This window comes from Haemaphysalis longicornis, unplaced genomic scaffold (assembly GCF_048455015.1).
Source record: "Haemaphysalis longicornis isolate Haplotype H1 unplaced genomic scaffold, Haemaphysalis longicornis Haplotype H1 scaffold_7, whole genome shotgun sequence".
NCBI classification, from domain to species: domain Eukaryota; kingdom Metazoa; phylum Arthropoda; class Arachnida; order Ixodida; family Ixodidae; genus Haemaphysalis; species Haemaphysalis longicornis.
In genome coordinates, this window is record NW_027526422.1 from 94,090,452 (window position 1) to 94,105,212 (window position 14,761).

Here is a 14,761-nt window from a genome sequence, read left to right on the forward strand (position 1 = left end):
CAAGCTCTCCTCCTTCATGCCGGCCTTGCGGCTGGCGACCCGTCTGGTGAAACGCATTGCGTTGGGGATCTTGGCTGTAAGGCGGGCAACGGCCTCATCGTTGCGGTGACGCTTGTCTATAATCATGGCGAGGACCCAATCTTGTCGACCTCCGGGATCACCTGGCAGCTCCTCATCACGATCTTTATCGCCTCGTAATCCCTCAGCTCGCTCTTGTTTCGTCTGGCCTATTTCGGTGGTAACACCAGCAGCTCCGACTTGCTCCGCGAGCAGATCAAGCCGGATCCCTTATGCTGGCCTTCGGTCGTGTCCGCGGCCCCTTGCAGCGTGCTCTCGATGTGATCATCGTTGCCTCCCGTAACCCACAATATGATGTCATCGGCATAGAGGGTGTGCCGGACACCCTCAACTCGAGAGAGCCGCTCGGCCACCCTGATCATAACCTGGCTGAATAACAACGGCGAGATAACCGAGCCCTGTGGGGTCTCGACACTGCCGAGCCTCTTCTCTTGGAGTCGCAGATCGCCGGCGCAGAGCTCGGTGGTCCGACCAGTAAGAAAGTTCTTGATGTAGTTATACGTTCTTGCGCCAATGTTGAGTCTGGACACCTGCGCTAGAATCGCAGAGTGCGTCGCTTTGTCGAAGGCGCTCTGCAGGTCCAGCCCCAGGATGGCCTTGTTGTCTTTTGTTAGGTTGTGGTCATCAGTAACCTCATTCTTAAACAGAATCATCGCGTCTTGGGTGCCGAGGCAACCCCGAAACCCGGTGATCGTGGTGGGGTACCGTCCCAACTCCTCCAGATAGTCCTGCCACCTACACATGAGGATGTGCTCCAACACCTTGCCCACGCACAACGTGAGAGAGATAGGCCGGAGGTTTTCCGTGTTCGGTGCTTTCCCGGGATGAGGATGGTCTTGGCAGTCTTCTACTGCTGGGGCATGGCCCCGCCCTCCAGAACTCGTAGTAACCGGTGAGGTTCTCGATTGCGATTGCCGCATCGCTGAGGTTCTTGAGCGCTCTGTTCGAAATGTGATCCGGGCCGGCCGCCCACTTGCTGTTCAGGTCCTGCAGGGCCGCTCGCACCTCCTCGACGTTGATGTCGCAGTCGAGCTTATCGTTGGCTTGACCCCCGTACTCGAGATGCCTTTTCGTGGGTGTAACCGCGAGGTACTTGCTGTCTATGCGTCCATACCCAGCTTTCTCGCTCAAAATTACAACCTCTCGGGAACCTAGAAAAACCACGTTAGGAAAATGATATTTGGCATAAAGCTAGAAGTCAACATGAAGATTAAAACGCTAAAAGAAAATTTCAGGTTTCTGAATATTTTTTTGTGTAATTCGCTGTCAAATTTAACTCCCCATGCATTTCTATGGGATAGTTCCCATGGCTCAGGAACCCGGTCGCGCAACGTGCACGACTTGAAACTGTGCACAAAGCAAGTATTCACCCCAAATATTAGCTGTGCAAAATAATTTTTCATTTCGATAAAAAATTGCAGAGTAATCACTGTTGAAAGGACTGCCATGAGCGGGAAAGCTGGACATGTGGTTACTTCTGGTTCCCCCCGTTTATTGACTGCCCTGTGAATGATCTTTGCGAAGCGATCGCGTTGATGGGATTTTGGTTTACTCTAGACGAGCAGATGCCGCATCAAGTTCCAGTTCTTGAAGCAATGCATGTGCCCGTTCGCCGCGCTACAGATTTCATTGCACTGTTGCGTGCATAGCACGCTACAGTGGGCTTCGATGGCCCAATTCAGCTCTGCCACCTAATTCCTCAGTCGCCGATTCAGCCGTTGTTTCTTCCACCTGTTTAGGATGGATTGTTTTGCTTCGATTAAGTGCGCCAGGCGTTTCAGAACTCCTCCGTTATGATGACCTCTACGATGTAGTGGTCGGTGCCCAGCTCGAACCCCATGTTGCGCCAGGTGATCTTGCCCTTCTCGCCGTTCTTCACGAACGTGAGGTCCGGCGTCGTGTTCCTGGCCACGGAGTTCCTGATCCTCGTAGGATCCGTCGGGTCCGCCATGAGGGTGCAGCCCAGGTCTATTGTGTCTTGGAACAGACCTCGCCCCTTGGTCAATTGCATGCTGTATCCCCATGCCGGGCGCGCCGTGTTGAAGTCCCTGCAGGCGACGAGCCTGCGGGTTCCCGCCGTGGTGCTGGCTCAGTCAGGAGCGTCTTAAACATTTTGTTTCCAGTGCCAAGGGCTACTGTCGACGTTAAGCAGAAAGGTGCTGTTCTGGTGTTTCTTGCCCGAAACGACCTCGATGAGAGTGTATGGTATTTTAATCTTGTGCAACTTGTGTTCAATGAAGGTGAGTCCCTTGCGAGCCAATGTGCATACCCCTGTAAAGGTTTATAAAACCCCTGAATTAACTGTTGTGTTTGGTTTAAAAACTTATAGGTGGCGGTGGCTGCAACAGGAGTTCTCTGGGGAACGCCTGCGCTCCATACTATTGTTTTTCATCGCTAAAGAGACCCGCGCTCTACATTGGGTTTTTCCCGCACATCACACCGCTATCTTCTAGTGCATTGTACCTCTGCGCATGTCTCTACCGTCCCATGACTTGCCACAGGGTTGCTTGACGAACTTGATATGCCTCTAGGCTCAGACTTCACGTTGGGGGGAAAACATCGGCTTTCGGGAAGGCGCGGCTAAACGACAAAGAAGTCGACGGACTTAGGCGCGGCAGCAGTGCGCGAATCTTGTGAAACGGTCCGCGGCGGCGAAATTTGTGTTCCTCACTCAGCCAATATTTCGAGATATCCGCAGTTTGGCCCAAAAATACTTCGAAATAAAGGGCAGCAAATACATGTCACGTATAGGAAATGGTTCGCGAAAAACTCTTGGCCAATTTTGCGAGATATGCGAGTTAGAGTTAACGAGGTATTACTGTATTTAGTTACTGCCTGAATTTGGAATACTGCCGTGGTTTTTCCTGTAGAGCAATCATAAACATTGTTTTTTTTTGTAAATTCTTCACTCCTACTCACCATCTCCTCAGGTGAAAACTGCGCACCAAAGACAAAACCTTCTTGTCACGAGTTATAGGCTGAGGTTTCCCTTTCCGGCGGATAGGCCCCTGACGGGTCACTCTGATATGTTGGTACGGATAACACGAAGGACGAGGCAATTTATGTGTATTTGATTGAAAGGAAGGACAATCCAGAGCCTGGGTGTGTTCCGGATCAATAAAATGCAGTGGTAAAGTACCGCCGACGGCCCTCCAGCTCAGCGCTACAGCCACGGCTAAAGTCCCGTCCGACGATATTCGAATTTCAAAGTAAGGCTTTACTACTTTCGTCTTCGCGGAGGATGCGCAAGTTAACCTTTTGACCGGAGACCCACTCGCGGCGACACACCCCTCGACGCCCATTGCGTGATTCGCCGGGCCCGCAGTCGGCGTTCCGCACAAGGCCGTGTTTTAAGTCGTTCTGTTCACGTAGCGGCGGCACCCGCGACGGGCGGCTGCTCAGCTCATCGGCAGCCGACCAAACCCGCAGCCTCCCACGCATGCGCCGCTGGGTCTTCTCGGGCTATGTGACTCACCTTGCGCCACGTTCGCCGTAAAAGAGGAACGGCGGGTTCGCCGATAATGAAAACGAGGCCGGGCCTCCTTCTGTGAGCGTTGGACGGGACCGAACGGCTTTGAGCCGTGGCCGGCAATACTGCTACATCAAAGGTTAACCAAGCGAAACCAAGACTCCACTAGACTCAGCCAAGCTTTTTCTTTGCATATTCAAGGTTAGCTGAGCGAAGCCGCAACCATTTTTTAAGATTGCGCTGACAGGGCGGAGCGCCGGAGAGTGAATAAAGAAACTCAAGCCGTTGTGGTGTAGAGGTTTCGTCTCAGCTCTCTGTTACTGAGGTCGCTGGTTTCATTCCGATTCATGCCTCCTATATTTCATTTGACATTTTAGGGTTTATTTAAATTTTCATAGATTACGTTATTTTTTGGTGTTTTAAATGGTTTGTTTGTGTTCATCAGATCATGTTTTTTGTTACGTTATGTTAACGGAGGGCGAAGTAGTGTCACAGCGGCATTTCTTCATCGAAACGCCGCTGGACGTGTCTTTAGTGGAGTGCTTATGGTACTGGCGAACGGCACTCTAAACACAGACTCCTTAAAAAAGTACGGCAGGTTCACTTTGAGGCGGCTTTTTATTTTAATGACAGACCTAAGTTAAGGTTTTGCTGTTTTTACCGGTGTATGAAAACCGCTTTCGTGGTTATTTTCGAATGTGTATCCGGTCACCGAAGACGCAGCAACGTAGCTGTGATCTGCATAGACCATGGTGTGGGGCCGCTATAATTTGGCGCTGCTTAGTTCCGTTTTTTCGCCTGTTATTGGTAATAGCGGGACACGAAATGTTGTGTACGACTTCAGCATCATCCTCGTTATCATCATCATCAGCCTGCGTGCACTACAGGACAGAGGGCTTTCCTACTGACTGTGCAACTCCTCCTCTCTTGCGCTTGCCTAATTTATTCTTTCCCTCTGAATTTTCGGCCTTCCTGCCTCCTCGGAATTCGTTGTTTCTTCTACTTGAAGTTCCGTCTCTCGGTGGCCACCATTTTACTCTAGTTCTGCACTGGTTGTCAGTTATAATAAAAATGGAACGCCATGCGTGGGAGGACTAGTTTTCTGCGCTCCATCACAGAAGCAATTGTGCGTGTTATCAATGTAAGACCCGCTTCTTGTGGCTGGTTCTCATCAAGTGGTTCCGCATTTGTTTCCCCAAAAACCTATCCAACGTCATTGACTTCTTCTACTTCATTCCCTATTTCAGACCTGTGCACTGTGTGAACCAGTGTACAACAGAACAGAATCATGAACTTAAGCGTGTTAACAACGGTGGCGTTTCAATTGCGAACGAACTTCCTGGAAGGGTAGAGCCTTGGTTTTGAATTTACCTTCGTAGCCGGACCGAGAAGGTTGACGCTAAAAAACTTGGTGCCTACATCAGTTATCACTTGGCTCCTGCTCATAATAATGTATTTGTTCGAAATTTCGCCGCACGTTAAAGATCCCCAGGTGGACAAAATTACTCCAAACCCTCCACTACGGCGCTCCTCATCGTCTGTGTAGCTTCGGTGCGTTAAACTCCATAATCTATCAATTCCTGCTATCTTTCTTGGCAGACTGAACATTGTGGTTGGAACAGAAGCGCAATTCCTGTCACCTTAGCACATTTTGCGCCTTGCTCGCGACATTGGGGAAATTGCCCGCGAGCCAGCGTGCCAATAGCGTCAGGTTTGCTTACGCCCGCCCGCCCGCCTGTCTGCATGCCTGCCTGCCTCTCTCTCTGTCAATATCTGTCCCTTCCATTCCCTCTCATTCCCTCTCGCTCTGTCTGTCTTAGCTAAAGTTGCAGCAACACTCTTACGTCAGTTACACATAATTTCCTCTTAAGAGAAACTTTTTCCAAGAAAGTTCCTGTTACTTACCAGTAACTTGTGCCCTGCTTGAAGTTGTATATATGAGGAACGCTGCCCGTTTCGAATATAAAAGGCTGTATGTGAAACAACAACCAAGGTATTTATATGGTCCGGGCACTGTTTCAAATAACGTTGCTGTTCATTTATATGGAGGAGGAGGAGGAGGAATGAACGTCCCTATGGAGCAGTTAGTCTTGGAGAACAGTCCTTATTCCAGAACCTGTTGAGGCCATCCGGCTTCTTGGGCTCTCTTCACCAACCAAAGCTGGTCGTCAGGGTACGAGCTGGACAGTGCTCTCTCCCAGTGCTCATGGAAGAGGGAGGGCGCGGGGGGGGGGGGGGGTAGGTTGGGGTTTTTATCACAGCCCCACATAATATTGTAAAGCTTGCCCGTAGCCTCACAGAAGTGGAATTGCGAGAAGTACAGGGAGAGGGGGTGGAATGGGGCTCTAGTTGGGTGCGGAAAAGGTGTTTGTTTGGATGCCTCGAAAGTGGAGTTCTTGTTCTTTTGTGAGGTTTTACGTGCAGAGCACTTTAGGAGCTCGGCTTGTCGTCGTAGCTCGCTCGATGGACCCAAGCAGAGCCACACACTGCGTTCCGTCGTCGCGCCGTAACCCAGAGGCTTTCGAAAACCAAGCGGTTAATATAGAGATAGCAAGGTGGCGAGCTGGGCGAGTTGGTGTACTTGCATCTTGGGGAACAGCGCAAACTAACAGGGACACAAATAAGAAAGAAGTGAACAGGACAAGCGCTTGTCCTGTTCACTTCTTTCTTATTTGTGTCCCTGTTAGTTCGCGCTGTTCCCCAAGATGATATAGAGATAAGGGTTCGAAACTCGTGAACCCCTGGCACTTGTCATACATCTCCGCGTTGTTTAACGCAAAGAAAACTTTAGGTGCATTTGAGGCAAAATATACGTAATTAACCGGAAGCGCCAGCGTTCATTTGGTTAGGATACGCTTGTCGTATACGTGGCTTGCACTGACGTCACGGCTACAAACTCTGGGATAGCATTCCGCCATGCCGGTGCCGTGGTGCAGCCAGTCGTATCGATGTGTAGCGATCGTGCGAAGACCGTCAGCGCGTCTCAATGGTTATCTGTGCAATCGTTAGATGCTCCAACCGTACATGTTGGACCAAATGAACAAACAAAAACTTTTTCGCTTTCCGAAGGTAATCGACCATCAGGGCGACCGCACGAAAGAGCTATGCGTGAAACGACGTAGTCTGTGGCTGGCGCGGATAAACCGTGGCGATCTCAACACCAAGGGGACTGGCATTTTGTGGCGCACACTTTGGAAAAAGGTAAGCCCTCGGCGTATGCGTGATAATTGTTTAGCTGCGAAATGCAGAAGCACTAGGAAGAATCTCGTTTTTTAAACATGCCCTTGCGTCCGTAGGCAGACCATCACAGCTGTGGGAAGAGGCACCCGACTGGGCCCCGACGCTGTTACTCGGCTACAGCGCGAAACGTGGAGATCCCGAACGCCACGCTCGCTCAAAAATACGACGGAACCAGGCCCGTGCAGCTGACGCCTAGCGTAGAGCCCAGGCAGCGGCAACAACACAGACGACGCATCCGGGCGCAGTTGCCGCTTCTTCGTTGTCGCCGGCGCCAGCGGAAGACGGAGTCGGCGTAGAGAGCAGTGACGAAACAGGTGAGCGTCTTTTCATCGTCGTGGTTTGAAACCGAGTGTGCCGGAGAGTGGAGAGACAGTTTTTTTTTTCATCCGGTGGAATACCTCAGATGTCGAACCTCCGTCTGCTTCTTTGCCAGTCATGTTACCCATAACCCCTCTCCGCATCTCAAGTGAATTTTTCGCGCTGCATGATCATCCATGCAACAACCTAATTTTGTTCCAGGGATCGCAGTCCAGACAGACCTGACAATGAGCAACATTGAAGCCATGGAGATGGAGTGCTTATCCTTAAACGAGCGCCTCTACGCTGCCCGAAATGAAAACAAGCTGCTGGAGCTGACTGAAGATGCCCAGAAATGTAGCGACATCAAAGTTGTGTACTACACCGGCATGGCGAATTTCCAGATTCTTTACGCGCTGTTCAACGTTGTAGCGGGGTTTATGTCACAAAACGCTAACAACAGCTTGCTGAAGTTTCAGGAATTCCTGCTTTTCTTGATGAAGTTAAACTACATTTGCACATCACTGACATTGATTTTAGGTTCAACGTGTCAGAGGCCACAGTGTCGCGCATATTCGACAAATGGCTGCATGCTGCCTACTGCCGCCTTAAGTCTCAAATATTGTGGCCACCTAGAAGTTCTTTGGAACGCACAATGCCTCAAGCCTTCTACGATTCTTTTGGGGAAAATGTTGCAGTTATCATTGACTGTTTTGAGACAAAGATATAAAGGCCTTCATCATACTTGCCCCGAAGTGAGACATGGTCTCAGTACAAAGGCAGTAATATGGCAAAGTATTTGATTGGCATTGCACCTCAAGGCACTGTTAAATTCATCTCGGGAGGGCATGCTAGCGATTGTGGGGATTCTCCCCTGTGAGCGCCCACGTTAGGCCGTTTCAAACTGCCGCGCGCCACCTCTCCTGCCATCTGGGAACACACGGCAGAAAGACTGTGCGATGGAGGGGGGGCGTGGCACATCTTTGGGCACGCTAGATAAGGGCAGCGGTGCTTGGTAGCGGGGGGAGTTGCCGGCCGGGAGCGCCGCCGGTCACAAGAGAGAAGCCCCCGCCGTCAGCCACCTCGAAGAAGACGCACGTCAGCAAGGCCCGCCGTTCGTCCCGCCGTACCGTAAGCCCTGGGACCCTGAAGTGCTTTTGTTATGTGCTTGGTTGATTGTATCCCCTGTTCCATTTATATTTCATTTTCCACTGCTTGAGTAAAGCGCAATTGTTCCTCTTGCAATGTTCTGTGCGTGATGTTTTGACGAGGCCGTTGCCTGAACCCCCCTCAGTAGGCAGAACTACCTACACGATAGACACATAACAGACCACCGCGGTCTTTTAGACAACTTACTTCCGGGTGACGCAGTTCTTGCGGACCGAGGGTTCAATGTGTCTGAAAGTGTGGGCTTCTACTGCGCCAGACTTCACGTGCCAGCGTTCACCAAGGGCAAGAAGCAACTGTCGGCAGCAGACGGGCTAAGCACCAGGGAACTAGCCAATGTCAGGATTCATGTCGAGAGGGTGATAGGGCTGATCAGAAATAAGTATGTAATCCTGAAGGCCACGCTGCCCATCGACTATGTGGTTTGCCAAACAGGAGATAATTTGACTCCACTTGACAAAATTGTTACTGTTTGGTGTGCCCTTTCTAATCTGTGCCTTTCAATACTAGCATCACTGAAACAATCCGCTAATTGAGCAGGTGCTTTCCGTTGACGAATGACATTGTACCGTCAGCTGTGTAACGGTAGTTGTGATTGGAAACATTTAACTGAAAACGCCCTTGTGTTCGAGATTTGAGCGCACGATAAAGATCCCCAGGTGGTCAAAATTAATCCGGAGCTCTCCACTATTGTGTGCCTAATCGCCTGCGTAGCGTGGGCTCGTTAAACCTCATAATCAACGGAAACATTTTGTTACTCCAGTTATTTCAATTACAATCTGGATGCAATAAAACATGTTGTTTTAATGTTTCAAACAGAAACAAACTTATGGTTCAAGTCAAAGAAAGGAAGATATATTCCGCACGATGCATTTGAAAATTAGACACTAGTTATTTTTCAGCTATAGTTAGTCTGCAGTCTGCATATTTTCAGTCTGCATATTATTATTGCACTACTTTTTTGTAACACTAAAACACAAACTGGCATTCCTATAGTGCCACTGTGGTTGCACTCGAATTTTTTAGTTATGTTTCTGCTGTTTGTTTTGTTTGAAATGTGTAGAGTAGCAACCTCGGCAGAATGCACTTTTGCAACCCAATTACTCTAAAGTGGCAAGGTGACCATTTACCTTTTTGTTAATTCCGTGTTGTTTGTAGGTATGCAGTAATACAATGATTGTACAATGCAGTTTCAACATATTTTTGTATTCTGATGTGTGAGAAACCCAGAGTCCTGGCGCGTTCCCTATTCCTCGCCCCCCGCCGCCGAGGCGAGGGGGGAAAGCTCCCTCTCTTCCTTCGGCGACTGCGTCACTCTCGCCGCGGGATACGCGTGTCGCGGTGGTCGCTCGTCACGTGACTGGCTTTTCGGGGCCCCGGTGGGCCGGTCTCGGTGCGCGGGACGAAGGAAGGTCTCTTGAGTTCGAGCCAGCAACCAAGACAGACGTGAGTACCGGAGATCCGGCTTTGCCCTTCCTTTGTCTACCCTCTTTGCGCCTGCCTCCTGATCCTCGCCGGACGGCTGGGTCAGGACGAGCGAGGAGTCGACTACGTTATTGGTGGAGCGCCAATAAACGCGAGTTTGGCCGTTTCGTTGCGTCTTGTGTGTTCCTTGCTGTTCTCTGCCGCTACGCCTGTCGGCGGTCCGTGGCGGAGTTCAGCCGAGCTAGCCTTGCGGCCGGAACCCTGGTGCCCACAGATGTTAGGTGTGTTCAATATTGTCTGGCGCTCATGTGCAGAGTGTTCGTTTTGAAAGAAACATGGCACTGAGGGCTTAATAAAGAAGTCAGTGCATTAATAGGTAACCACATGGAGCGACAGCGGCAATTGTCCCTCAAGCGAAACTGCAAGATTGCAAGCTTGTTCTATATTCCCATCATAAACACTGCATGCTCTTTTAGCAAATTTCATCAAGATAGTCTCTTTCTTCACACTGGCAGGCACAGCTGTGGTGAAATAAACTGTGCAAGCCAGACATAAGTCCTTGCCTTATTTGCACTCGGGACAAAACCATTTCTTCTCTTTTGGTGCCCGTTTTAGTCAGACTCAGGAGAAATGAAACCACTTGTAGCTGCATGCCTCGTTGTCACAAGCTACCATTTTGCCTGTATCCGGTCCACGACAGAAGCAGTACTCTACTGTGTTTGCTGGCTGTTCTTCACGACTTCCGTCTTGCCTCGTATAGTATCGGCTGAGCAACTGGGGCAGGATGACATTCCGGAAAAACTGTTTTGCGGAAGAAAAAAATGTTTCTGCAAAACGGATCATTGCGTCTCACTCTCTCAATGTGTAGCGCATTTGGTCCCCCCCACCACGAAGTCACAAAAGTCAACATGGCACAGTCATCTGTGTCTGAATTTGGTAGTAGTACGCGTGATTGTCCAAAAGCTGAAATTTTCCATCAGCGTAACTCAGACATGAAATGTTGGTGGTGATATCTTGAGCATCTCTCTCTGCAACAATTGGCACCTAAATTCCACGACACCTCTTCCGCAGCAGTTGCACGAGATCATGGCGTCCGGGGTTGAGCCGATGAACGGGTAAGCAGCACTCAGGTGGAGTCCAGACCTGTGGCACTGGAAGTTCTGGTGCTTTGCAGCTTCTTTGGCTTTGTAAGCCTCTAAAGCATCTTGCTCATGTTCCAAGCCCCACATGATGGCAGGAACTCTGAGGGAATTTTTTTTTCAGGGTAGCAAACAGATTTTACCAGCGATAAGCTAGGACTGCACACTCGTGTGGCACAGACTTTTCATTACCGAAGCTGTCACCCTGCCAGCACGGTAAAAGAACCAGTCTGGTGAGTTATTTTGCTACCTTGTTGCACCCTCAACTGTCTTCACCGTGTCCTCCCTGATGGAAAAAGTGGACAGAAAGTCGTCGGCCTTCTTGAAAAGCGTGTCGAGGTTGTCTTCCAAGTTAGTTCTCATCTCGATACAACTTCCTCAAATGGGCAGGCTGTGTTTTTACAGGCTCCTGGAAGCTTTCACAGTACTCTGGAAGCACAGAAAATACTGCAGGTATGCCGTCTGTGCTCTGAAACGCTCTCTACAGGTCGGCAAGCTCCTCTGGGGTTGCTGGTGGGACGTCCAGTCGTTTTGTTTATTCGTTCACTACTGAACTGCTGCTAATAATGATGTCTTCCAGTTTTCGCGTCTTCCCCTTTGACGAAGTGAAGTCTATGTCTTTTAGCCTCTTGAATTGCACCTTTGTAGGCGGCCGATGAAGCGGTGCGGCCGAGCCCACGTTTATTGTGGTTGAGTTGGCTGTGCCATGGTCGGAACGAGGCACATAGAACGAGGGGGCCCTTCCGAGACCGGGTGCTGAGTGCTGCGTGTCCTTCGTGCCCCGTTGGCCCATCTACCGATGATGATGGTGGCGCTGACGAAGGTGATGATGGTGGCGCTACAGGGCGACGCAGCGGCAGGAACCGCAGCCCTGAGTCCAACCTGTCCACGGCTTCGCGGCCCTCGAAGACCTTCTACTTCGGCGACCAGACCGACACCAGTTACCACGGCAGTCGCCACAAGCTGCACGCACAGCCTGACGGCTACTTCACCATAGAGAAAGACCGCTACGTCCAGCCGCCGCGTCGCTTCCGGTCCGAACCGCGAGAGCAGCGATACTACTCCGTCGAAGACCTCACGACGCGCTTGTACGTGACGACACCGACGTCCTCAACCAAGAAGCCAACTTTTATCGACAGGCAGCGTTACTTTCCGGCCACGCCGCCGGCGAGCCCTCCGCCGAGGTTCGTAAAAATCATGTCCGGGTCACCAAATTGTAGGCGGCCGATGAAGCGGTGCTGCCGAGCCCACGTTTATTGTGGTTGAGTTGGCTGCGCCATGGTCGGAACGAGGCGCATAGAACGAGGGGGCCCTTCCGAGACCGGGTGCTGAGTGCTGCGGGTCCTTCGTGCCCCGTTGGCCCATCTACCGATGATGATGGTGGCGCTGACGAAGGTGATGATGCTGGCGCTACACCGTCTCTACGTACGCAGGAAGCCAGAAGTTTTCTGCATACCGCACGCGTGCAGGCCCCGTAAGATCCGGGTGGTAGGTCGCGTTAAAGGGTTTTATGCAGGAAAAGCGCGAAAAGCGACTAGCTCAGCAGCAAACGTGACCGCTCTCCGAACTGCTCACGCCGAACTGCCGGCACCACTGCACTAATATGGCTGCAGCAGAGCGAGCGGCCGAGCGTGGCGTCACGTGCAAGCCATGTATTGGTTTTTACGATAATAAATGAAAAAAAGTGGCAGTGCAGCGCCGGCACGTGCGGGAGGAAAAACAAGCACGAAAAGAACAGAACTCCCGCTGGCGCAGTTTCAGGCAGGGGGCGTGCGAGCACTGCGAAGGCGGGAAATTTTAATTGCATTAGGTGGTAGCAGCGAACGGATAACAGCGCTGCAGCGCCGTTATCCGTTATCGCCCGTTATGGCGAATCACTGCTCTGCACTTCCGACAGCTTTCACATTGAGTGGAACGGCTTTAACTTAAATTTTTATGTGGGCAGGAGTACATTGAGGGGGGTACATAGAGGGGACAGCACGCCACTTCTCGCCGAACTGCCGACTAGCCCGTTGTGTCAGATCTCGGGCATGGTGGTGGGCAGGAAATATCTTCCTTATGACTGTATCTACCGCTTCGGCTAAAAAGCCTGTTGTGTATTGTAGCTTCCTCTGGCACATTGTGTAGCAAACGAGGGAGTCAACAAAATGGTGCACAGAAAAAAAAACTTGAAACTGAAGGCCACTCGGTACATACTTTATTTTTTTATCGTAGCATTCAACCAAGCAGAAATACTCGTAGGAAGACAAGTATTTTTTCCGAACGCTTAAGGTACAAGAAGTGCCGACAACACCTTGAGCTCGTAAATGACCAACAGCAGAGACGGGGTGGTGCGACACCATGATATCTTTCAATTACGGCATAGTCACCGTTACGTCAGTTGAAGTAGAATTTAGCAATTACGGCGTCGGACATGCAGCACAGATTGCACCAGGGCAGCGTAGAAGCAAACGCGCTGCCACTGGCACATTTTTTACGCCGAGAGGACATTCCCAGAATTCTTCAGAGTTTATGGCTAGGTTCGAGTGTCACTGGCAGTCTTGATAGTCGTGGCAGTGGTTTTCGTTAGACTCTTTAGTGTAGACTACAAGCAAAGACCCGTTGCCTCCACGCACTCTGTGCCGTCAGGGCAGTGGCTGCAGGTCTCGCCATCCTTGTAGATTGGAAGTGTCCGCACGTTGCCTACGGGGCCGTAGTTGCACACGTAGAGCTCCTCGTACCGGCCCTTGCTGCCAGGAACGCTGTAGTGGGCGTAGCCGCAGCCCACGAACCGTGTCTTGGCCCAAATCATTTGGGTGAAGTGCCCGAACTTTTCGAATTTTCCTCTGCCTTCGAACCGATCTACGTACTGCGCATCGTAATGCGGGTACTCGTCGAACCAATGCTTGATTCTGGCTTTCCATTTGGGAGTAAGGGGTTTGTTGGAGGCGTGCCGGGCGAGGTTCTGGCCCGTCGATTTGAACTTGGTGGTGAAACGGTCCTGAAGTTTATCGTGATGCAGCCTTTCACCAAGCTTGATGCACTGGTCGGCCCACGCCTGCGCCACGGCCGCCATTTCTTCGTCCCAGAGCAACTGGAGCATGTTCTTGGCCGGCGGGTAGTCTTCAAGCTTTCCCTTGGCGACTTTGCTGCGGTAGTGGTTATGGAGCTTGAGAATTAGCTCGCGGTCCGCAGCACTCACGGTTCGGTTGTGGATCGTACAATCCTCGTTCGGCTTCAAGCACGCTGTGTGGGTGGGCCGCTTCTTGTAAGCCTCCTTGCACTCCTGTGTAGTGGGAACAACAAGCGACGGAAGCCAAAAGGCGGCAAGGAGCAGCTGAAGGCTATTCATGTCTGGGGACTCCTATAGGTCGTGGTCTGCGATTCCTGGTTGATTTGACGTCTAAAGTGTGGCCAGATGGTTCATTCTGAACATAAACACAGCAAGACAACAATGACGACTAGGACTGAAGGGAAGCACAGATAAGGTGCAGACAAGCAACTGAGCCTATTTATTGCAGCTCTCAAATAAATATGGGTTTTACGCAACAAAAACAGAACAAAAGCCGCGGGATTGCAACCTGAAAATAAAGGTAGACGTAATTACAAAGTGCCGTCTCTATACTCTGTCGAGTTATGCCCTACCTCATCATTTTAAGTAATTTATCTCTGTCTCTGTTAAGACCACCTACAGCTTGCTGACGCACTTTTCGTCATAGCTCACGGCTATCTCAAAGTCCTCGTATACTTCCCGCGTACCGGCGTCCTTGCCTTTTTCATGATGTTGCAGTCTTCTAGACGAGGCGTGCAACTGTGCATTTTGCGGTTGCGTGCCTCACTTAGACTGCAACATCATGAAAACGTGCAAGGACGCCGGTACGCGGGAAGTGTACGAGGACTTTGAGATAGCCGTGAGCTGTGAAGAAAAGTGCGTCAGCAAGCTGTCGGTGGCCCTAACAGAGAAAGA

The 14,761-nt window shown here is 50.8% G+C and overlaps 1 protein-coding gene and 1 pseudogene across 1 annotated transcript; one reads left to right on the forward strand and one right to left on the reverse strand.

Moving 5' to 3' along the window:
• Positions 1-6,533: 6,533 nt before the first annotated feature.
• On the forward strand, positions 6,534-12,942 carry LOC144146406 (uncharacterized; annotated as a pseudogene).
• A 56-nt stretch (positions 12,943-12,998) lies between these two features.
• Positions 12,999-14,296, reverse strand: LOC144146110 (CRISP/Allergen/PR-1-like). The gene has a single exon (XM_077678058.1). The coding sequence runs from the start codon at positions 14,144-14,146 to the stop codon at positions 13,400-13,402; it is 747 nt and encodes a 248-aa protein (XP_077534184.1). The 5' UTR covers positions 14,147-14,296; the 3' UTR covers positions 12,999-13,399.
• Between the last annotated feature and the right edge of the window lie 465 nt (positions 14,297-14,761).